Raw genomic sequence first — 25,690 nt, forward strand, 5'->3', positions numbered from 1 at the left:
AAACAATTGAAAAATTGCAGGAAAATTATGAATAAACGAAGAGGATTCCTAATAAATGACAAAAATCCAAAAACTGGAGGAGCGAAACATCCTTAAAAACAAAAGCAGAACCGCAAACATCTGATTGCTACATTTTCAGACAAAAAGAAATTATTTACAAATTCTAATAAATCGCGTCAAATATTTTGAATGTTCATTCGAAGTGTCTGTAATTAAACACAGGACAACAAAAAGTTACGGTAGTAAAACCAGACAGTTTGTTTTCATTTCAATATTTTTGTCTTTTATCATACTTTTAGGGTATTCGTGCTTTGCTGCTGATTGTTTAGCATGGTATTCACTGCTGGATGGCATTTACAGGCATCACTGTTATTGGTACAAAAGTTCATCGAATATGGTAAATGCCTTTGAAGCTAACAGGCTTTGTGCTGAAGACGGTCATGGATTGGCGCCATACATAGACGTAGCGCAGTACAATTTTGTAGAAAATTTAAGACCAGGTGGCTCGTATGTTTTATTTGATATTGCTGTTGTTTCTTATGAATAAAAATGGAAAAAAAATAAATAAAACAGGAGGTTAAAAACGTGTTATTCATGTTACGTGTTGTTGGGTTGCTCCTGTACTGAGGTATACAGGTGTAATACCACCAATTCATGAAACGTCACATCCGATTGTATACGAAAGTATTTCGAAAAAAAATATTCTTTTAAATTTAACAGTTAAAGGTAATTAATCCTACATTTTATTGCATTAAAAAAAATCTGTCTCGTAAACATATGTCTTGGGTATTTCAAAACACCATTTTTTTTTTAATTTGGGATTTCTATAGAATATTTGATGATCTTGAGTTTACATGGTGACTAAACCTTGTACACAGATTAAATATAGGGGATACATTTGATTGGTTAACTTCCAATGATGGTTATTGTCTTATATGCAATGAAATGTTATGTGAATTTTTTTCTATAGCACTGGACAGGATAAAAGTTTATTCATGCCAAGTATATCTTTTACAAGGGCTAATTGGGGAAAAACAATGTTGGTATTACACCTACTTACTTTTTTCTTAAATTGGACCAGTTAAGCCATCGTTCGTTGTCAATGTTGTAATATAGTGGTTGTCTTTGGTTGCAGTCTATTTCATATTTGTTTTATTTTATAATTTTGTTGGCTTTACCTTTTCAGTTGTTTTACATTATGTTGTGTCGGGTCCTTGCAAAGCTTAATATGCAGTACGCATAAATACTATAAGGTAACCCATCAATGCTTTAATCTACATTATTTGATTTAGTATTCTCGTTGGCAATCATTCCTTATTAATGTTATATTCATAGCATTTAAAAGCATGATAAACCTAAAAAAAAATAATCAATTCACGTACGTACCACATGATGTAAGAACAATTATAGCGGTAATTGTGTAACAGACATGTGGATTTTTATTGGTATTTTGTTTTAATTTCATGATTTTGATGTGAGCTGATGAGAATAAAATAAAACATAATAACTTAAGCTGCAATGCCTAGTATGTGGTCTCATCTTTAAACATCAAAGAGTAGATATACAGTAACACGTGTGCAATCAAATTACTTAACTTATATGATTCATGTGTGTACTTTCGCTTTTATAGAGGGGAAACATTTATTGGCGTGATGGACGTAGCTGTAGAAAACACATGGACCCATTTAGATGGATCAAGCATAGCAAACAATGATTTTCGGTCAACTTTTTGGCTTGATGAAGACCCAGAACTTAACCAGCCGAACGGAGGAACGGATCAAAACTGTGCTGTGATTAACAAAAGAAGCTTTCATCTTCCAAATAAAACTCAGGACAAGTCATGCTCAGATTATGTTCTGGACGAAATGCTATGTTATAAAAAAGGTGAATGCAGGTTGATATTATTTTAATTGTATTTTGACATAGTGATATGTTTTATTCATCCCTCGTCACGATATAGCTTTTTTGTGCTGGTGTGGCGTCAAGCAATCACCAATCAATCAGTTATATTTATTCTAAACTACCATGCACTAAAGACACACTTAAATCTTAAGTATTATTATAATTATTATTATTGTAAAGCTTGTATATACAGCAAAGTGATATTTTGTTAATAGTTAGTTTAGTTTAAACATATTTTGTTGTTTAAAATGACAAATGGACTAGACACAAGTTTTGCAATTTGGTATTTGGTAATGTCTTCTCCAAAAATTTTCACTGTATACGTTAAAGACCACCCTTTTACATTGATATTGAGAACAACACTTAAAGTGCTGCTACTTTGCTTTTGAAATGTGTTTTGTTGGTTTTGTCTCATAAATGTTTACACCTTATTATTTCTTTTCCATAATTAAAGACATAAGTGATAATTATGTCTGTATACCAAAAGGGTAATTCATGATATGAAGCACAACACTCAGCTGAAGAGCCAATAACTACAAATTAGCGGTTTTTTATTTGAATTTTTTTTATTTTTAAAATGTAGTCTAAAACCTAAAGAATGAAATATATTAGAACTGGCATTCGCTAATGATAATGTATACCTGAAAGGAGTGGGGGGGGGGGGGGGGGACAATGGGCGAGAAATACAAAAGGGAAGTCAAACTCATAGATTGAAAATAAACAGACAACACCATGGCTATATAATAAAAAGACAAACAGACAAATAATAGTACACAAGACACAACATAGTAAATTACAGACTAAGCAACTCGAACCCCACCAAAACTGATGGTGCTCTCATGAGCTCCGGAAGGGTACGCAGGTCCTGAACATGCGCGTCTGAAATAGTGTGTGTTTGCGAAATTATCTTTAGTAAGTAACACTCTTGAAATATGTAACTGAAAGTGTTGACAATATTTATATACATGATAAAGCACTATGTCAGACTCTACATCATCGACTATGATTAAGCAGCTGCGCTGCATATCACAGTTTCTAATACTTTTTTACATTGAAGTTGTGAATTGTCTAAACTGGACTTCCAGCGCTGATCAAATGTACCGAGAACACTGTTACTGGTTTACAAGTAAGCCTTCATCATTGACGTCATGGACAATTGTTGATGCCATGGTTAAGTGTCAGGAGGATGGTGGCTACATTGCATCATTAATAGATGACCAAAATTATCAGTTTATCGAGAATAACGTTTTGGGAACTGTATTTTCGTAAGTAGACATTTCAAGTTTCTATGGTAAAAGTTGTTCAAAAAGTAAAATCACAAAAATACTGAACTTAGAGGAAGATCAATTGGGAAAGTCCATAATCACATGGCAAAATCAAATAACAAAACGCATCAAAAACGAATGGACAAAAACTGTCATATTCCTGACTTGGTACAGGCATTTTCAAATGTAGAAAATGGTGGATTAAACCTGGTTCTATAGCGCTAACCCTCTCACTTTAATGACAGTCTCATCAATTTCCGATATTTTTACATTGATGCGTTAAATAAACAGACACAATAAATATAATAGTCAAAATATGGGTACATCAGTCATCATCGTTTAACAATTTTAAAAGGAACAATTTAACAGAACACAAAAACATCTACTATCTATGAACACATTTATTGATTTGAGTGTCTGACGTCAGAAAATTTTATACGTCACATAAATTTGTCGTTCAATGTTCGTACAAACAATTTAAAAATTTTCATGGGAATGTTAGCATACAGGGTTAAAAAATCAAAAGTATGTAAGAATAAATTTAAGAAATAGACCGAGATTTAAACTAGTCCAAAAGTTATATATAGAATTTATAAGAATCCAAAAATAGTTAATTCCACTACGCGATTGAATGATTTTGACGTTTGTGGTTCAACGTATATTGTAATTCATAATAGAAATATATCATAATGACATATAAATAGAACAATATCATACTGACGGGATCTTTTAAAGTACAGAGTCACGTTATAAATTAGTGTGACGTCGGTGTATTGATGTGCATTCAACTCACAACGCTTAATATTGGTTGCATAGTGTGCTAGAGATCTTATACGATATATATGGGGTACTTAAATTCCAAATGGGGTGAGAGCGAAGCTCGAATCCCCATATGAAATTTACTGACCCCATATATATCGTATTAGGTAACTTGCACACTATTATGTGACGAATTTATCTTACCGACTATCCTAACATGTAGTGTTTAGCCTATAGCGGATTATCAAAGTGTTAAAGCATGCAATATTGTTAGTATTAAGAACATTGATCAATTAGTCTATACAAAAATAAATGCCAACAATAACCGTGATAACTTTAAACATGTTAAATGTGTTTTATGAATATATTTCAATCGTTTATCAGCAGTTGTTTCGGCTGTTGAAACCTTTAAGATTTTTCCTCATCGCCGTGTTGTTTTTATAAAGGGACGTAACACATCTACTAACCGTGTATAGAAATGAACCTCACTTACTAGCCTTATATTGGATATACACCATCTTTACGCGGTTGCTTTCAATTTATTTGATTCTATGAAATGTATATGAGGTAAGATAAATCGAAAAGGTCTCCATCGGTTAAAAAAAAAGACATCGATTCTCGTAAACTATTTGACAGAAATCTTATTTGAAGGAGGATTTGTCGTTTTATTTTGTTGGTCATACTATATTGTTATTTGAAATTGACTGTTTTTACTGGAGTTTTTCTACTTTGTATAGTAACACCTTGTGCACGCATTTCCTCTGATGTCGTGTTATACTGAATACACTTTTATTTGTAACATTGCTTGCTATCTTGTTCAGTGAACCATAGTCAACCTTCATTTTGATATTATCCTTTTTAGCTCACCTCGTCCAAAGGATAGGTGAGCCTTTTCCATCACTTGGCGCCGTCGTCGTCGTCGTCAGTTGACTTTTACAAACATATTCTCCTCTGCAACTACTGGGCCAAATGTGAAACAAACTGAGCCTTGATCAACCTTAGGGTATTTAGTTTCAAATACTTATCCGATGACCCTATCCATCAACCAAGATGGTCACTATGGCTAAAAATAGAACATGTATGTAAAAATTTCTGTTAATTTCCGAGGCATCAAACAACCTGTTGATAAGTTACTGACTCAGGATTGATAATTATAAGTACATTTTGCAGTTTTTTGTTATTTTCTTGAATATTATAATGAATAGAAATAAACTGTAAACAGTAAAAAAGTCAGATAGACAAATAAATCACCATGACCCCTTTATGAGTTATTGCCCTTCATAGTAAATGTTTAATATATTTTTTGGTAATCAAATATTGTAATCTTTTGCAAAAACCTTCTCCTCTGCAACTACTGAGACAAATATAAACAAACTTGGCAACACTCATCCTTAAAGCATCTAGTTAACAACATTGTCATATAACCCTGACAGATGAAATATCAATGTTATCTCATCGACTCATTGTCAATGCAACCCTCGGATAAGCTTTAGCAGGAACGTCTCATACTTTATGCCAATAATTTTGTGATTACTTTATAAGGGATGTTATTTTTATCAAACTTTAAAAACATCAATTTCGGAATTCCACCTTTCATAACCAAAACGTAGGTGTTCCTTACTGTAATGTTATTCTGACAAGGATTGCTGTTCATCATCATTAAGAAATGTGTTGATTCACCTTAACACGACGACTATTACACCAGAGTTTAAAAATTAACTATTTATTATTTGACAATAAAAAAAGGTCGAACATACAAAATATAATGAAAATTTAAAACTTACTCCTTATACACCTTGTGATATCGATATATATATGTATGTGAATAGGAGGGATACAATCAAGTCCGAGTATTACATAATTAATAGACAATTTTATATACTATCATCTTAAGATAATTCGAAAGATTTGTTGTAAACCATAATTGAATAAGGCAGTCGTTTTAAAAGATGGGTGATATAAGTTAAATTTTTATATGCGAAAAAAAAACACTTAGTATGGCATACTAGGTTGTGAGTAATCCTGACCTAATACACACTCCCTTTGAATATTCGTATTCCTATTTGTAATAATTATTTGTAATGCCTTCATGCCGTGATTAATTGCTTCATATTCGTTAATGTTTGTCCTGAATGTTTGATATTCATTGGTAAACATGTTTAAAAAATCATTCTTCGGAAAACAAAAATAGCAAAATCATGAGTTGTTTTTAAGGGAGGCATGGTCTTTTTGTTAACGCAGATGTAGCTGAATATGGAAGAAATTCTTATTTATATTTGTGTTGTGATACATCTTGCATTTGTGAGAACATTACAGTTAAACGCAATAGTCCTTTTACTAAGAGTAAAAGAGAAAATACAAAAATTATATAAAATAAAACAAAGACAACATAACAACAAAGTTCACAAACACGTTAACGACAAACAAGAGTAGGCACAGAAACACAATCAAAAGCATGGTGTATACGCTGGTGCGTGGAATAGTTAATCAACACAAAAAAAATCCTGCTTAACTATTAGGGTTGTCATGTTTCTCATGTAATGTTAACATTGTTGCATCGATATTTTAGTATGACTGAAAAAAACGACGTCAACGTAAAATATGACAAACTCGATTGGGATGAGTCTGTATGAAAATCAAACATTACAAGTTTAATTTCAATGGTTCTGATTGGATGACTGTCAGCGTATACGTTTTTTTTTTATCTTTGTCTGTGACTAAGGAAGCCGACATTTTTAATTGCGTTTGTATGTGCTATTTCTGCAACAATTAGCAAAAAAACTCACGTTGCACCTAAATGTTATCTTTTTATCAAATTTTATTGCATTCTGAAACAGCCAAGAAGCAATAAAACGCCTTGTGTTTAGAAAGCAGACCAATAAAGTCACCTAGTTCACGGACAATAGATCGAAGATAACACATTTTTTCAGAATTTTCTTCAATAAAAATTTTACATTGAATAATGATTGAAATTTTATTATGAATTGTTTTCCATTAGAATAGAAATAACTTGATTGTACGAGTCGCCAGTTAAGGGGGCTCGCGGGTCTACATTTATTTTAATTTAATATAGGATTTCGCTATATTTTTCTATAAATGAGTTTTATTGTATACTTGATAGAAAAATGAAATCATAAAATGGGGTCACCGTTCATTTACGCTCACAATCTGCCTTCGAAAGGAGCATACATTTTTGTTAATTTCCTTTTTTTTTCTGTTGAACTACAATGTAATAGGAGAAATAGCGGTAATATCGAAATAAAAAAAAATACAACAATTATTTAGTTTATTTACAGCTTTTTCGAAAACAACAATAAAAATATAGGTCACCCATGCGTTAGAAAAGATATTTCAATTTTAATGCCACAAAATGGCATTTTGGCACCAAAGGGAGATAATGTTGAGCTTTTTCGATGCTATCTACATTTTAAAAGTCACCTGGGTCCAACACGAATTGATTTTTTTTTTTTGAATGATTTTTGTACCGTATAATAAAGTTACAACTGCTAAAGGTAATAAATAAAATATGTAATAAAAAAAAAGTTTATTTTTTTTCTGAAAATCTTATACCCGCGAGCCTCCTTAAACTAAATTTGGGACATTAAAACTATCAATGGACCTCAAAGCTGCAAATACAAAATTCAGTTATGTCCTAAATGTTGCCTTACACTTGAAAGCTTTCTTTTTGTCAATGTATGGTAAAATGTAAACCATTTACAAAACGTACGCATTGGTACGTAAATGTTCAATTCGACATGTTTTTTTCTTTTTAATTTTTTTTAAATACAGGCGTATTAATTGCTTTTATTTGATGACCATGCTTTTAGGACGAATTTACTGCAGAAATATCCAAAAATCAATTGATAACAGAAATTTATTCATATTTTTACATATTTGCAGAATAAAGAGTACTCAAGTTTGGCTTGGTACCCATTCCATTATGGGTTCCCCATCAAACTGGAATAATGACCCATCGTTTGTTACATGGCTATCATCGAGCTCTTCTAGTGAGGAATGTGTTGTTATTGATTCAAATCAAATTCAGTCATGGGCACCTTGCAACACAAACAGTAGTGCCTTGACAGGAGCAGTATGCTTCAAGCATGGACTAGGTAAATAAACTCATCAAAGATACCAGGACTAAAATTTGTATATACGCCAGACGCGCGTTTCGTCTACAAAAGATTCACCAGTGACGCTCGAATCCAAAAAAGTTAAATAGTGCCAAATATAGTAACCAATATGTAAACTCGTCATGTCTTCCTATAATTAGTTATAGGTCAACAAAACATAAACACCAAGCTTAAATTTGTTCATGCCAGTGGCAAAGAATAGGCAGTGACGCTGAAATTGAAACACATCAGGTAAAATGAAATATGCAATTAAGCATTAAGGACCATCAGATCAAATAAAATGACACATATAGCTTAATAAATCTAGTCCTACGGTTGAAAATAATAGGAATTAAAGTATATTTTGAATTTATACAAAATGCGTATTTTTTGTTAAAATATTAACTATCATGATTTTTTTTTTCAATTAATAGATAAATAAACAGCAAAAACATGTCCGTTTCTTCTAACATTGGGAAAATGTAGATGAACGAATTATTTCCAAAAAATTACTACAAAAATTGAGACCCTAACGGTAAAAGATATTCCAAATTTTTTACTAAAATCTACATGTGTTTATTTTTAGACATATATGTAATTGTGTACGCTTACATAGCCACAATCAATTTCATTTTGCCTGTTTTCACATTGAAAATAACTGCTTCGTAAACAATGCTGTATATATCTGTGATAAATGACTGTATAGTGGCAAAATTTATACGGTCGTTTTTCTTTCACTGCGACTGCGCAAAACTACACCGTGTCATATGGTATACACGTCTTTATAAAATAAAGGTATAATTAACGATTTTAAAACATTGAAATAACTGTTTCGCAAACAATGCTGTATATACATATATAACATGTAAGTGACTGTATAGTGGCACAATCTATACGGTCGATGTTCTTCGACTGCGAAAAGCTACATGCGGTATACACACCTGGATAAAATTTAGGTTTAATTAGCAATTGTAAACTATGTACTTACAGCACCTATAACTTGTGAACCTGATACATCTAATGTGAATATTAATTCAACAACAGTAGAAGAATTAAGACGTGTCCTGTTTATTGACCCTGAACAAACGAACGGTAAGAACATACCAAAAGTTATATCGTGTGTGCTGTTGTTTGTTTGTCTTTTTTCATTTTTAGCCATGGCGTTGTCAGTTTGTTTTAGATTTACGAGTTTGACTGCCCCTTTGGTATCTTTCGTCCCTCTTAAAGCTTTCATAAATACGGTAAACAGATTTGTATTTTACGAATCGTACGTATTTCCGTTTAATATCATTGTTGATTGTTTTCTAAATTTCGCTGCAATATTTGATCCACTGATCGATAAGGACAATTAAAGTTAAAAGCATCAACAACCAAAACAATCGCATCAACTCGAAAAGGATCATGAATAAGTGATAGCTTCGGACGAAATAACAAATATCTCGTTGAAAATTGTCATTTTAATCTTTTAACGTTAACATGTATACAATGTAACTTGTTTTATGAATAATACAGCTGAAAAGTAATAACCATTTGATAAGGGCATTGCAACAGTTTATCAAAAAAAAAAATGACGCAGACCTCTTATATATAAACGCGAAAAAATCATATAAAGCATATACAATGTACACAAATTTTACACATTAAGATATAATGTATGGATGTTTCTCGTCAGGTGCTTCAAGTTGCATACATGTGTTTATCAAGTCAGAAGCCTCTGGTCTTGTTAGTCTTTTATTTTTAGTTTTTAAATTAGTTCATTTATAGTTTTAATGTTTAGTGTAACGACCATTAACTAGTACACAATTGTTTAAGGAACAGCTGAGAACCACTCTGGGTGTGAGATTTTCTTGCTACGTTGAAAACCCCTTGGTGGTCTTCGGCTGTTGTCTGCTTTTTGGTTGGGTTTGTTGTTTCTTTGAAATATTTCCAATTTTCATTTTCAATTTTAACTTTTATGCTACCCTTTAGCATTTTTTAGCAAGCAATCCGATATTTGTTGTTACATACGGGCGATGAACGTGAGTAAGTAGATTGTTTCTAACATCCATAACTCAAGTATATTGTATACGTATTTTTAGCATTTCCATGAATGTACAAAACGTTTTATAAGAATACAATGACAAGTCTGGCGACGAAACAAAACATTTTTTAGCAAGCAATCCGATATTTGTTGTTACATACGGTTGATGAACGTGAGTTAGTAGATTGTTTCTAATATCCATAACTCAAGTATACTGTACATGTATTTCTAGCATTTCCATGAACTGTACAAAAAGTTTTATAAGAATACAATGACAAGTCTGGCGACGAAACAAGGCGCTTTTTTCCTCTTTGCTCATTTTTTACAAAGACTAATAACATTGGTCAATTACATATTCGTTATTCGGTTTTGTACTGTATTGTATTTTAGGGACAACTTATAACTTAATCTATCATTTTATTTCAGCCTATAAACTAACGAAGATCAGCGTGTACGAAGATAGACCAGTAGCGAAGGCTATAGGTGGTGTAGGAGTCGCCATCCTTATTTCTGTTATCTTATTCATTGTGTTGTTAGATTGTCAACGAATAGAACAGTGTATTACTAAAAAGAAAACAAAAGAATCTACCAATATGTAAATTGTCAACGGCCGCCTTTTTTCTTTCGAAGGAATTATTTTTAACATTGATTTATTTTCTGCAGTTCTTAGAAGTTGAATATTGTATAATTTCAGATAGAACCGAGGTACTATGTTTTACACTCATCGTGTTGTCGATTCTAGTTGTGCCGTATTTAACACAACTTTTTGGAATTTTTTATCTTCAATACTCTTCAACTTTGTACTTGTTTGGCTTTATAAATATTTTGATATGAGCGTCACTGATGCGTCTTATGTAGTCTGGCGTACTAAATTATAATTCTGGTACCTTTGATAACTAGAAGTCCTATACATAACTCAACATGTGAACTAGCATTTGTTTAATAACTGAAATGTATGTGTGAGGGATCATGCACAACAAAGCCAAGCGTTAAAAAGCGGAATTTCAACAGGAAATATTGCGAAATATACAAACAGTCTCTGTATACGACTGTCATACAAATGATAGATTTAGCTAGCTATGGTTTTGATTGTTTCCCTTCAACTTGCTCATGTAGCTAGTTTCGATTCTGTATTTGTTGTAGATTCGACTTCTTTTTTTGCAAGTAAAATAAACAGTTTGATTGGTTACACGAGTAAATGTGTCAAACAATGAGTTGCACATGCATAATACTGTTGTTTTTGAAACACCTGTAGTATTTAATTGTTAGTTACATTAGTGCGGAACGACTGTAGTTACGAAATATACGTTCGTCAACCAAATTTCAAACATCAACCACGTAGGACATTATGCACTGTGTCCATAATTATATAGTTAATATGCACACACCAGAATGTAACACTCTTCGAAGCAAAATTATCAGACGATAAGAGAGTTTGTTTGTAGCAAAAATAAACATAGTAATCATCCAGAAAACAATGCAAAAGATTGATCGCTTACAAACCAGCATACACTTATACAATTTATTTACTCTTTTTTTCCTAAATTAGCAAATGCAACACATGGGATACGTTATGTGGTTCGCTACTGATACCCTTCGGATCCATATATGGTTAGTAAAGTCCATAGGGGTTGAGAATTGAGGCCAACATGTCCCTTAGACTGTTTGGTAAATCATACTATGCATGCTATAATAGTTACGCTTTGCAATGTTGAATTAAGTTAGTTGTTTACTTTAATTATTAGTCTTCAGATCTGTTCAATATAACCTACTGTATTGTACGTAGATGTATGAAGACATTAGTACAGAAAAATTCATATACAAAATTATCAATATGTTTTATGTTTTATGTGATACTTTTAACGCATTAATATTGGCCAGCATTTCAACACGTGATAAAAAAGGAATAGCTCAATAATAAAAGCTATGATTAACATGTGAACATTGACAGTAACAGTAAATGACTATAGAACCATTCAAAAAGTTAACATTTCGTCTATTCGGAATATTCAAAAGAGGATGAATATTCAGAAACAAAGGCAATAGTCTCTTCGGGTGTATTTGAGTCAAAGCTTTAGTACCTTTTAATTCGGAACAAAGGTGTTAACATATAATATAATAACAAAATTCAGGAGATGATGAAGTTACAATTTGATTTTCTATTTCTTCTAATGCAAGGTAAGACAAATGATATTCTGCAAAAAAGATTACAAGTTGCCTCATTTTTTTTCTCGTATCATTAATTGTTTTTGTAACGATTAGTACCTCACATTAACTGACTCAATAATTCACAAACAAGTTCATCCCACCATATTCTATATGTGCCTGTTCAAAATCAAATGCATCAGTGATTGTCGTTGGTTTAAGTATGCCATACTAGTATTTGTTTTTCGTAAACCGCTATGTTATAAATTATGCCATTCGTTTTCTCAATTGAATGATGTTATATATTTCATGTCGGTGCCTTTTAAAGTCGACCATACAGACTAGGTTTTTCTCATTGTTGAAGACCGTACTATTCCCTATAATTGATTACATCCACATCATTTGAACGACCATTTAATTTTAAAATGGGAGGTATGTTTTTTCCTAAAATAATTCTGATCCTCAATTTGATAGAAAAAAAGTATTGTAGTCATGAAAAATATTCTGTATCAAGATTTTTTGTCTTTACATTATACATGTTATAGTATACTCGACTGTACTGAATTTTACTAGACATTCCTCGACCCGGGTCTTCACCGCACTAGACTGTACTGATTTGTACTTGACCCTTATCTTTGAAATTGAAAATAGTCTGAACTATTACTTGACCTGAAAAAAGTCTTAACCCGTTCTCGACCTGTACTCGACCTATTTTCTTCAGTCTTAACCATACTTGACCAAAGGTCTTAACAATACTCGACCTGTCTGAACCATACTTCTTACATGATTCTCAGGTTTATCAAATATAGATGGTTAAATCAAATTATCTTATATAATAATTAAATTTTATAAATTTTAAAGTTTGAGAGTTTTGTTAAAATAAGATTTTCTTTTACCTCAAAGCCCCACCTATACTGAGGGTGATAAAACCTTATTAAGGCGCTTCTTGTGTGGCATGGTTTTTTTAATCTTAATTTTCCTCAATCCTAAATAAAAACTATATAGGTTTCATGCATGGTTACATACGATAGTAATATTATTTTCTTTTAATGAGGTATCAACAGCCAACAAGCTCACTCAAATTGTTTAACCTTATATTAGAAATATATCTTTTTATTATAATTTGAGATATACTATCTATAATATATATCAAAATTGAAAAAAGAATAAAAAAATAAAAAAATTGATAAAATTGTTCTTCTAATTAGTGGTTAAGTATAAATTAATACCTCCTGATTAAGGCAAACTCATTAAACAGATCACACCTGGTCAGATAGAATTCAATTCTTAATCACATTCATTCAAAATTGTAACATCCTGTACAACTTAAATTGCAAGTCCTTTTGAATTCACTAGATAAGTTATACACGAGTTTGAGAAAAATAGGGCTTTCTTTTTACCTGTAGAACACACATGTACTGAGGTAATTAAACCTTATTAAAGTGCTTCTTGTATACCATGTCTTAAATTTTGACAAAAAAATATTTAAATTTGATTGAAATAAATAGATTTTTACTGCATATTTGGAAGAAATTTCCTTTTTTAAAAGGTTATCAAGGATTGCCATTGAAGTTCTATTATAATGATTATATAAATTCATGGTTTTACAAAACAAAGGTGTCATTTTTGAAATTTAATAAGTTGCTTTATACACTATTTTACATGTATACATATTTTATTAAAAAAAGAAATCACTGCATTGTTTACTAATTAACTCAACTGAAAATCTAAATATATTCTAGGCTTAAGTTTAAATGACGAAAATTGTCCAGTACATGTAACCATAAAATAGATCTGAAAGATTCAAAAACTTCTGAATAACAATGAAAATATTAGTTACAATTCAGTTATGAGATACTTTGATCAGCTTGTTTTATTTTTATTTCAAAGGTTATATATCTATATATATGTGTAAGTGTTGATAAATATGGTGTTGAAGTTTTATTAATGTTTATTGTGAAATTTTGGTTTAAATGCTATAATAAATACACTTTAATTTCTAATTGTTGTTCAAGTTTCTAGCCAGGGAAAAAATATGTTGTAATTAATTGATACAAGAGGCTGTCACAACGACAGCAAACCGGATTTATTAACATTTATTTGTGTCCTGGCAATATCACAAGAACCATTACTGGTGAAAGTGAAAATCGTCAATATCAAATTTGACTTCCATTTTGTCATCAGTATCAACATATTAAAATTTGAAAAGCTAAGATTGAATGGTTCATCAGTAAATGCAACAACGGGAATGGAAACGCCATTTTACTATCTTTCAAGAATCATAACTCCTGAACGGTAAAAGACAAAATCGTCATTATTGAACTTGACCTCTATTTTGTCATCAGTAACAACATATTAAAATTTCAAAAGCTTTGGTTGAATGGTTCATGAGAAAATGCACGGACACGACGGGAAACACCATTTTCAATCTTTCAAGAACCATAACTCCTAAAAGGTAGAAGTCAAAATCGTCATTATTGAACTTGGCCTCCATTTTGTCATCAGTAACAGCATATTAAAATTTCCGAAGCTTTGGTAGAACAGTTCATGCATAAATGCACGGACACGACTGGAAACTCCATTTTTCAATCTTTCAAGATCCATAACTCCTGAACGATAAAAGTCAAAATCGCCATTATTGAACTTGACCTTCGTATAGTTGTCAGTAATAATTTATTAAAATTTTAAAAGCTTTGTTTGAACGGTTCATGAGTTAATGCACGGACAACATGTGATTGCCGCCCGCTCGCCCGCCCGACAGCCCGACCGAAAGCCCGACCGCCCGCCCGCCCGCCCGCCCGATGTACATCCCCAAATCAATAACCGACATTTTTGTCACAAAAATCCAGTTAAAAATACAATAGATAGATACAAAAAAAGGTCTAGGCTGGTTCAGAATAGATCGAGTATGGTTCAGACTAGGTCGCGCATGATTCAGACTAGGTCAAGCATGGTTCAGACTAGGTCGAGCATGGTTCAGACGCGTTTAAAAATTTTCAAGTACAAGTTCAGACTATTAAGTATGGTTCAGACTACAGCCAAGTATTATCAAGTAAATTTCAGACCAATTCAGACTGGTCGAGTAAAAATCAGTACAGTCGAGTACAGATATAGGCCATTTCAGACTTTTATTGGTTTGTAGTGTATTAAATGTTTAAGAAAATCTGATTGATAGCTTGGAAAAACTTTTTTTGAGTTAAACATAACACCATAACCACAATATCACTGGTTGGCAATTAGATAATTTTTCATGTTATCATGTAATCATATGAAATGATGTTCTTTGAATCAGCAACCGTTTTGATAAATGTTTGATACAGACACCAAAATTAAATATTTTGTCTAATTCGTATACTTGTTTAGTAAAAAGACATAGTTAATTTCATAATTTTATATTTACTTTTGTGGAGCAGGATCTGCTTACCCTTCCGGAACACCTGCTATCACCCCCTTTTGTTTGTGGGGTTCGTGTTGCCTATTCTGTAGTTTTCTATGTTGTGTCATGTGTACTATTGTTTGTATTTTTTATTTTTAGCCATGGTATTGTCAGTTTATTTTCGATTGATGAGTTTGACTGTCCCTCTGGTATATTTCGTCCCTATTTTAAATGATTAATATAAGAATAAGATGATGTGGTACAATGAGACAACTCTCTACCAGAGACCAAATTACATAGAAGTTAACAGCTAAAAGTCACCGTACGGATGAACGTAGTACACATTTCTAAAAACTAAACAAATTAGTACTTGGTTACAGCTGTTCTAGCTTGAACTGTCTAAAAGGTGTCAAGATGACAGTTCTGTATCCTGTCCTAGAACAGTTCTTCTGATAGATTCTGACAGATTGTATGAGAGGTTAGAAGTGGTCTCCACTGTTCATGGTCTTGTTTTTCAATGATTCAATTGAAATTGATGTTTTAAACAAAACCTGCAGAGCTTTTATGTATTTTATATGACAATGATAATGACCATGGCTAGAACTCATACCCGCAGTATGAATGCATAGTATACATGTAGTAATTTCGTAAGACGGGCTAGATAAGGACGGCATGAGCATGATAGAATTGTACCATGGTCCTAAACACAACGTGGTATAAACGCGGTAAATGCGTAGTAGAAGCATGATTGAGTGGCGACGAAGACAAGCTGGTTGTAGTGAACTTGTAGTAACGTCGCTGTGAGATCGGAACGCAGTCTCTCCAGCTAAAATATCGGTTTTGTTTTAACAAACAAGTCACAAGTCTCGGATTTGTATAATTTATAACAACTTATTTTTTGTATCCTATTGATTATTCAATTGTCTTTATATTTTCATGCTACATTGTGCATATTATCGAACTCGAAATGGTATTCCTAAAACATGTTTACAATGAACTATAACTAATAATATCTTTTCTATTAAGCATGTTATTCCATATTAAAAATGTTGGAAGAAATCAAATATTCTTGAAAGGAAATTATATATTTCAATTAAAACAAACTTCCTGAAATATATTTAAATGTATAAAAATTCAATATACTTTATTCATTTTTTAAAAGAGAAAAATGTTAAGTACTTCTTTGTCCCTCGTTATTGATGTTAGTCCTATATCGGGCGCTACAAGATTCGTTTTTCTCGCTTTTTAATTGTTAAAATTGACAAAAGATGGATTGTGGTATTTCCAGCGTGTAATATTGTCTTAAATACTTTTATATTCTTTTAAAAAATAAATTCATCGACAATTGTATTTACTTTATCACAATATTGGCATTTTCATATAGATTTTTTTTTGTAAAAATGTGGAATTTTGTACATCCTTATTTAAGACGTGCTTGCTAATATTTGGTAAATATATATTGTTACTGTGCTTCATTTTAAATTAAGTATCTCGTAAATCTAGTTTGGCGAAGTAGTGATCTTTTGATTTACTTGTTGTTGTATTGATCAGGTATATTAATTTGTTAGATCAACATCTGAATCTTGGTGTTGTCAGTTAACTTTCGACCTATAGTTTGAATGTCCCTTTGTTATATATCGCCTCCTTTTAAGGTGGTACCTAACACTACAGGGAGATAACTCTGTAAAATCAGCTAAACGTTTTGATTACGTTGTGTTGTTAAGGGAATATCAAGCTTCTCAATTATCAAAATAAGTGTTCATCAAACTGCTGTATAACCAGTGTAATTTTTCTGATAAAACGGTTGGTTCAAATTTTTTGAAATTTTTATATCTTTGTCAAAGGGTCAAAGTAAATACTTTGTCAAAATTTTAAGAAAATTAAACGAGCCAAATTAATTTTAGTCAAAGTGTTGGGTACCAACTTAAAACATAAATAGTTATACTGTTAATATGTAATCTAATCTTGTTTTGAAAATTCACAATTATTTTTCGGAGAAAACTGGTGTGATTTATTCTGCCTATGATTATTTTTGTGTCTGCCTAATGGCTGTTCCCTTCTTTGTTTCAAAACATAATGTAAAAAGTTGTTATAAACTGATTGTTCATAAATGATCATAAATAACGGGACTAACAAATAGTAGAAAAAAATGAAAGGTCCGTGACTTTGTCTTCGAGATATAAACGATGGAAAGATTTGAGGAAAATGATTGTCCTTAGATTGTTCATACATTTATCAATGGCAACCTTTTTTTAAAAAAAAAAACTATTAAAAAATAACAAAGTAATTGAAAGATTTTGAAATATGGCTTTTACACTATATTTAATAAGACTAAGAAAAGAAACGTAGGGGTTAGCGGGCAAAATATTGATTTGCACTATATGAATAAATCCAAAAAAGTCCGTAAATCTGACGAAAATCCAAAACAGGAGGAGCGAACATCCTTAAAAAAAACCACAAAAGCAGATTCCCAAACATCTAGTTGTTGACATTTGTGGACGAAAAGAAAATATTTGTTAAATCTCAAAAAGCGCATAACATATTTTGAAACTTCATTCAAAAGAGCATCGAAAGGACAAAACCGCGTTTCCGATAAAAAAAAAAAAACAAAAAAAACAGAGAGTTTTATTAAATATTGTTTTCTTGTTTCATACTGTTAGGATTTCCATGCTCTGCTGTTGATTGTTGAAACTGGAATACATAAACTTAATAAATTATTAAAGAAATCTACTAGGGTTATAATAGAAGCTGACATAACGGCATCATCCAGTTTATTGTTTAATAGTTTAAACTAGTCAAGGTCAAGGATCAGTAAATGAACTAGTACATAAATATCATTTTGAAGGTTATCAATTAAGGACTATATCATAACATTGAAAACGGAAACGGGGAATCAGTCAAAGACAACAACTCGACCAAAGAGCATAGTAACACTTGTAGACTGACAGTTACAATTGCAGGTGGACTTCGGTGGAAACTTTTGTCATTTTTATTACATCGATGTATATCACGCTTCCTATCACAGATATGTGTCCCTGGGATATGTCAACATGTAAATTATACTTTTGGAGTACATTCATGTTGCCGGTTTGAAAATATGGTTGGTGTGTTTTTTACCCCCACTACATGTAACATGTACAAAAGAGTGACGAAAGATACCAAAAGGACAGTCAAACTCAGAAATCTAAAATAAACTGACAACGCGATGGCTAAAAATGAAAAAAGACAAACAGACAAACAATAGTACACATGACACAGCATAGAAAACTAAAGAATAAACAACACGAACCCCGCCAAAAACTAGGGGTGATCTCAGGTGCTCCGGAAGGGTAAGCAGATCCTGCTCCACATGTGGCACCCGTCGTGTTGCTTAAGTGATTACAAATCCGGTAAATAGTCTAATTCGGTAGGTCATATTCATGAAAGGGAAGGGGATTGTAGTTACGACGTAAGGAACATATCCGATATCATTTGTGAAACGGTTATTCCATAACGGTCAACCAACTCGTGATGGCGTCCGTAAAATTTACGAAGGGATGATTTCAACTTCACCATTTGGAACTCTTGGTTTAATAGCTTCCTTGTGAGCAGCAAACCTCTATCAAGAAAATCATGATAGGAAATGCAAGCAATAAATGATCATAAATAACGGGGGGAAAAATATTTTTAGAAAAAAAGAAAGGTACGTGACTTTGTTTTCGAGATATAAAATTGAAAAGTTGCAGGAAAATTATGAATACACGAAGAGGATTCCTAATATATGACAAAAATCCAAAAACTGGAGGAGCGAAGCATCCTTAAAAACAAAAGCAGAACCGCAAACATCTGATTGTTGACATTTTCAGACAAAAAGAAATTATTTACATATTCTAATAAATCGCGTCAAATATTTTGAAAGTTCATTCAAAGTGTCTGTAATTAAACACAGGACAACAAAAAGTTACGATAGTAAAACCAGACAGTTTGTTTTCATTTAAATATGTTTGTCTTTTATCATACTTTTAGGGTATTCGTGCTTTGCTGCTAATTGTTTAGCATGGTATTCACAGCTGGATGGCATTTACAGGCATCACTGTTATTGGTACAAAATTTCATCGAATATGGTAAATGCCTTTGAAGCTAACAGGCTTTGTGCTGAAGACGGTCATGGATTAGTGCCATACATAGACATAGCGCAGTACAATTTTGTAGAAAGTTTAAGACCAAGTGGCTCGTATGTTTTATTTGATATTGCTGTTGTATCTTATGATAAAAAATGGAAAAAATCAAATAAAATAGGGGGTTAAAAACGTGTTATTCGTGTTCCGTGTTGTTGGGTTGCTCCTGTACTGAGCTATACAGGTGTAATACCACCAATTCATGAAACGTCACATCCGATTTTATACGAAAGTATTTCGAAAAAAAATATTCCCTTGAATTTAACAGTTGTAGGTAATTTATCCTACATTTAATTGCATTAAAAAAAATCTGTTTCGTAAACATATGTCTTGGGTATTTCAAAACACCATATTTTTTTTTTAATTTGGGATTTCTATGAAATATTTGATGATCTTGAGGTTACATGGTGACTAAACCTTGTACACAGATTAAATATATGGGAGAAATTTGATTGGTTAACCTCCAATGATGGTTATTTTCTTATATGTAATGAAATGTTATGTGAATTTTTTTCCTATTGCACTGGACAGGATAAAACTTTCTTCATGCCAAGTATATCTTTTACAAAGACTAATTGAGGAAAACAAGGGTGGTATTACACCCACTTACTTTTTTCTTAAATTGGACCAGTTTAGCCATCGTTCGTTGTCAATGTTTTAATATAGTGGTTGTCTTTGGTTGCAGTCTATTTCATATTTGTTTTATTTTATAATTTTGTTGGCTTTACTTTTTCAGTTGTTTTACATTTTGTTGTGTCGGGTCCTTGCAAGCTTAATACGCAGTACGCATAAATACTATAAATCAATGCTTTAATCTACATTATTTGATTTAGTATTCTCGTTGGCAATCATTCTTTATTAATGTTATAATCATAACATTTAAAAGCATGATAAACCTAAAAAAAATTAATCAATTCACGTACGTACCGCATGATGTAAGAACAATTATAGCGGTAATTGTGTCACAGACATGTGGATTTTTATTGGTATTTTGTTTTAATTTCATGATTTTGATGTGAGCTGATGAGAATAAAATAAAACATGATAACTTAAGGTGCAATGCCTAGTATGTGGTCTCATAGGCATCTTTAAACATCAAAGAGTACATATCCAGTAAAACGTGTGCAATCAAATTACTTAACTTGTATGATTCATGTGTGTACTTTCGCTTTTATAGAGGGGAAACATTTATTGGCGTGATGGACGTAGCTGAAGAAGACACTTGGACCCATTTAGACGGGTCAAGCATTACAAACAACGATTTTTGGTCGACCTTAGACCTAAATAACCAGCAGCCTAACGGAGGACCGGACCAAAACTGTGCTGTGATAAACAGTAAAAGCTATATAGCGCCAAATAAATCTCAGGATAAGTCATGTACAAATTTGTTTCGGGATGAAATGTTATGTTATAAAAAAGGTAGGTTGTTAGTAATTATTTCAATTGTTGATTTTTTTTACACAACGATTTTCTTGTATATGAATCCCTCGCTGCGATATAGCCTTGTTGATGATGTGTATAAATTGATCACCAGTTCATCAATTATATTCATCCTTATCTTACATGTTTTTGTTGTATTGTATAAGACCACATTATCACATTGAGATTTGGGACACCAATAGAAATGCTGCTACTTTGCTTTTGATATCATATTTGTTTTTGTTGATATTGTCTCATAAATGTATGCGACATATAATTTCTTATATATGATTAAAACACGTGTCAATATTTAAAAAAAAATGTCTAAATGCCAAAAGGGTAATTCATGACATAAAATCATCACGTTCGGTTGACACAGCCAAAAACTAGAAAAATAGTGTTTTAGTTGAAAGTCTCTCTCTTTCGTAGTCCCAGTACAGCCTTTTAAACAGAAATTAGGCTCACTCCCTGTTGCACCTAACTCCACCTTTAGTGGAATAATTTGCTATATGGCGACGATATCTTAACGACTTTCGTGTGGGGCGATATCAACAATATTATACCTCATTCACCAAGGAAAGGATAAGACCATTCCTCTAAAATAGGATAGTATATATATAATATATATAAGAACTGGCATTCAGTACTAATTATGTCTACATGAAACGCCTGCAATAGTGTGTATTCTTGAACTCATCTTTGTACAAATCTTAAAATACAACTGAAAATGTTGACATATTTTAATCCACGGAAAAAAACACATGCAAAACTATATATAGACTCTTCTCTGGTTAATAAATTGCAGTTAATACACAATTTACATATGTTTTACTTCATTGAAATTAAACTCTTTTTAAAAGAAGAAAATTGTTTAAAATGGAACTCCACCGCTGATAAACAGTACAGAGAGCACTGTTACTGGTTTACAAGCAAGCCTTCATCATTGACGTCATGGACAATTGTCGATGCCATGAATCAGTGTAGGGACAACGGTGGCTACCTTGCATCAATTATAGACAACCAAAATTATCAGTTTATCATGGATGACGTTTTGAGTACAGTATTTTCGTAAGTAGATAACTCTAGTTTAAATGGTTAAAATTGCTCATCTCATTTAAGAGACATCGGCACACTAGAGTCTATAACTTTGAACCTATTTTACAGAAAGCTTGCTTATTTTGAACGCAATTTGTTGTTTTATGTTTGTTACCAAGTTATATTCTCATTGACCAGTTTTGCAGGAGCCATTTGTTTTTTGTCCATGGATTTACGAGTTTTGAACAGCGGTATACTACTGTTGCCTTTATTGAATTGTGGTTATTTTAAAGGTATTTTAAACATAACAGTTTTTAACGCATTTCCACTGAAATCGAGTAGCAAAAAACCTAGGTTCAGCCCACTATTTTTTTTAAATGTCCTGTTCCAAGTCAGGAACATTGCAGTTTTTATCTAAGAGTTAGTCATGTTAGTGTCGATGTATTTAGCACTGTCTTTGTTTTTCTGTGGCACTTACGTATTCTGTTGTTTCGTTGTTTCTCTTATACATGTTATAGTTGATGTGTTTCTCTCGGTTTTAGTTTTCAATTTGGATTTGTTTTTCTCTCAATCGATTTATGACTTTTAATCAGTGATATACTACTGTTGACTGTATTTACAGAACGTCCCTTTGTTTGGTAGGATTACTTGCTATATATACCTGTGCATCAAACCATTTTCAACCTTTATTTTCTATTGGATTTTTTTTTAGAATCAAAATACTGAGACCTTGTGACACCATTTGACAGAACGCTCCCATAATTCTTTAATACTTTTTTTCTAGTATACAGAATTGGCTGTATTTGGATATGTTTTGTTCATAAGAGGGAAGGGACTCTGACCATAAGATAAAACCTTTATCACAACGACCAATTGTGAAGGCACCCAAACTGAGTTCACGGTGGTGCTTTCGATATCTGAGCAATGCGAACTAGTCCTGTTATTGTTCGCATGGAATTTTAAAAAGAGTGCATCAATATTTTGCTACGACATTGACTCTGTATATGAATGAGTCAGTTATGAAAATATCAAGTTGTGAATACGGCGTGCACATCTTCTTATTTGAAGAACTAATTTAAGGGTAACAATTGTTTTTATGTTTGCAGAATAAAAAGTACACAAGTTTGGCTAGGTACCCATTCTATAACGGGTTCTCCATCCAACTGGAATAATGATCCATCGTTTGTTACATCGCTATTACCGAGCTCTTCTGGTGAGCAATGTGTTGTTATTGATTCAAATAAAATGCAGTCATGGGAACCTTGTAACACAAACAGTGGTGCCTTGACAGGAGCAGTATGCCTCAAGCATGGATTAGGTAAAACTATATGTAAAGTCGTCTTGTCTTCATATAATTGATTATAGGTAAACTCATCACAGTCACTAAGCTTTATGATGTACTTAGGTGAGGTTTTAGAAAGAGTGTCAAATGTTCGGACTTTTTTTGTGTTTTTCCATACAATAGAAGGTAAAGTATTAGGCCCAATCACAGCTATTTATCTTTCAACATTACATTGAATACTAGTAGCTCATGAAAGTGTATTTGACAAAATTTAAACAGATTCTTGAGTTTTATTTCTTTTGATTTGAGACCCAATTAATACCAATGCAAATATGAGGTAAAATTCCGAGTCAGCCTTTTCCCGTCATATTTGATGAATCAAATATCTCGAAAAGTATCTCCTTGACCTCTCAAAATTTATAGATATAGAAAGATGTGGTGTGAGTGCCAATGAGACAACTCTGCATCCAAATAACAATTTATAAAAGTAAACCATTATAGGTCATGTACGGCCTTCAACACGGAGCCTTGGCTCACACCGAGCAGCAAGCTATAAAGGACCCCAAAATTACTAGTGTAAAACCATTAAAACGGGAAAACTAACGGTCTAATCTTTATAAAATAAACGAGAAACGAGAAACACGTATAAATTACATAAACAAACGGCAACTACTGTACATCAGATTCCTGACTTAGGACAGGTGCAAACAGCTGCAGCGGGTTTAAAAGTTGTAATAGTACCAAACCTTCTCCCTTTTTTTGAAACAATAGCATAACATCACAACATAGAAAAACACACGATAAAATATCAATTGGCAGGCTTAACTCAATCAAACAACGTAAATTAACACACTATGAACGAATTAACTTGGATCCTTAACTTATACTTCTCCAGCTTAAAGTATAAATTTTGATAATATTACCCTACATTTGTAGATCACCTCAGAACCTGCTTAAGTTTAACATGTTGTACGCCAAGGGCGGTTTTTTTTATCTGCAAAAGAATCAACAGTGACGCTCGATACAAAAAATTAAAAAATAGCAAAATAAATTAAAAGTTGAGCATTTAAGAACCGAAATATTGAAAAGTTTTGTCACATACATCTAAGTTAATCTATTCAACGGGTTGAACACCATGAAAATTAAAACTCACTCGTAGTGTCAGATATTCAAATCAATTCAGAACGTGGATATCTTAAAAACAAACAAAACACGAGGGAGTCGCATGCACCCCAAAAAAGAACCTTAATCAAATGGCAAAATCAAAAGCTGAAATACAGCAAACGATTGAATAACAACTGTCATATACTGACTTTGTACACGCATTTTCGGAAAAAAACATGGAAGATTAAACCTGGTTTAAAAGCTCGCTAAACCACTCGAGCTCACTTGTATGACAGTCGTATAATTTCGACTATATTGACAAAGATTTGTGAACAACACAAACATACATAAAAGGTAAACATGCCAAAAATAGTGGTACAGCCGTCAACTTTGTTTTATAATCTTAATTTAGATTAAAAAAGAAACTAATATATACAAGACGAACAACATGGCACATATTCTAAAGCTTATTCCATAAACGTGCATTTTTATCACGATGACGCCAAAGGTAGCATTAACAATGTTGTATATACTCAGGGACTTAAAAGTGGCAACATCTATAATGCGATTTTCCTTGACTGCAAACACACTACACATGCGTCATGCGGTATACACATCTTGTTATCATATAGGTCTAAAAATAATTGTAAAATATATACCAACAGCAGGAGACATCCCACTTATTTGTCCAGAATCTTTAACATGTGAACCGGAGATATCTAGTGTGACAATCAATCCAACAACAATAACAGAATTGAAACGTACCCTGTCAATTGACCCTGAACAAACAAATGGTAAGCACTAATCAAATAGTTAAGCTTATATGAATACTGTAACTACCATTTTATCTTTATAATCGTACGTACCTCCGTTTAATATGAGTGTTGATTGTTTTCGAAATTAGGCACTTATGGTAAATAATTTGTGTTCAAATCCACAAGATCGATAAGGAAATAAAGGTAACAGACACCAAAAGCTGAAAGAATCAGATGATCTCAAAAGGAATCATGTTTTGGCGTATTGTTTGCTGACGTAACATTTTTAACATTTTCAGTTTGCCACGTCATCCTGCGATATATCGGGGAAACTTGAATGTTTCGATTGAGTTGGATCA

At 32.3% G+C, this 25,690-nt stretch overlaps 1 protein-coding gene across 1 annotated transcript; it reads left to right on the forward strand.

Annotated features, from left to right (window-relative positions):
- Nucleotides 1-302: 302 nt before the first annotated feature.
- LOC143074232 (uncharacterized) lies at nt 303-11,041 on the forward strand. Its single transcript, XM_076249781.1, has 6 exons — nt 303-507; nt 1,631-1,894; nt 2,988-3,167; nt 7,827-8,038; nt 9,029-9,130; nt 10,485-11,041. Exons 1-6 carry the CDS (start codon nt 395-397, stop codon nt 10,655-10,657), a joined length of 1,044 nt encoding a protein of 347 aa, XP_076105896.1. The 5' UTR covers nt 303-394; the 3' UTR covers nt 10,658-11,041.
- The last annotated feature ends 14,649 nt before the right edge of the window (nt 11,042-25,690 follow it).

The sequence above is a fragment of the Mytilus galloprovincialis genome, chromosome 5, assembly GCF_965363235.1.
Source record: "Mytilus galloprovincialis chromosome 5, xbMytGall1.hap1.1, whole genome shotgun sequence".
Lineage (NCBI taxonomy): Eukaryota > Metazoa > Mollusca > Bivalvia > Mytilida > Mytilidae > Mytilus > Mytilus galloprovincialis.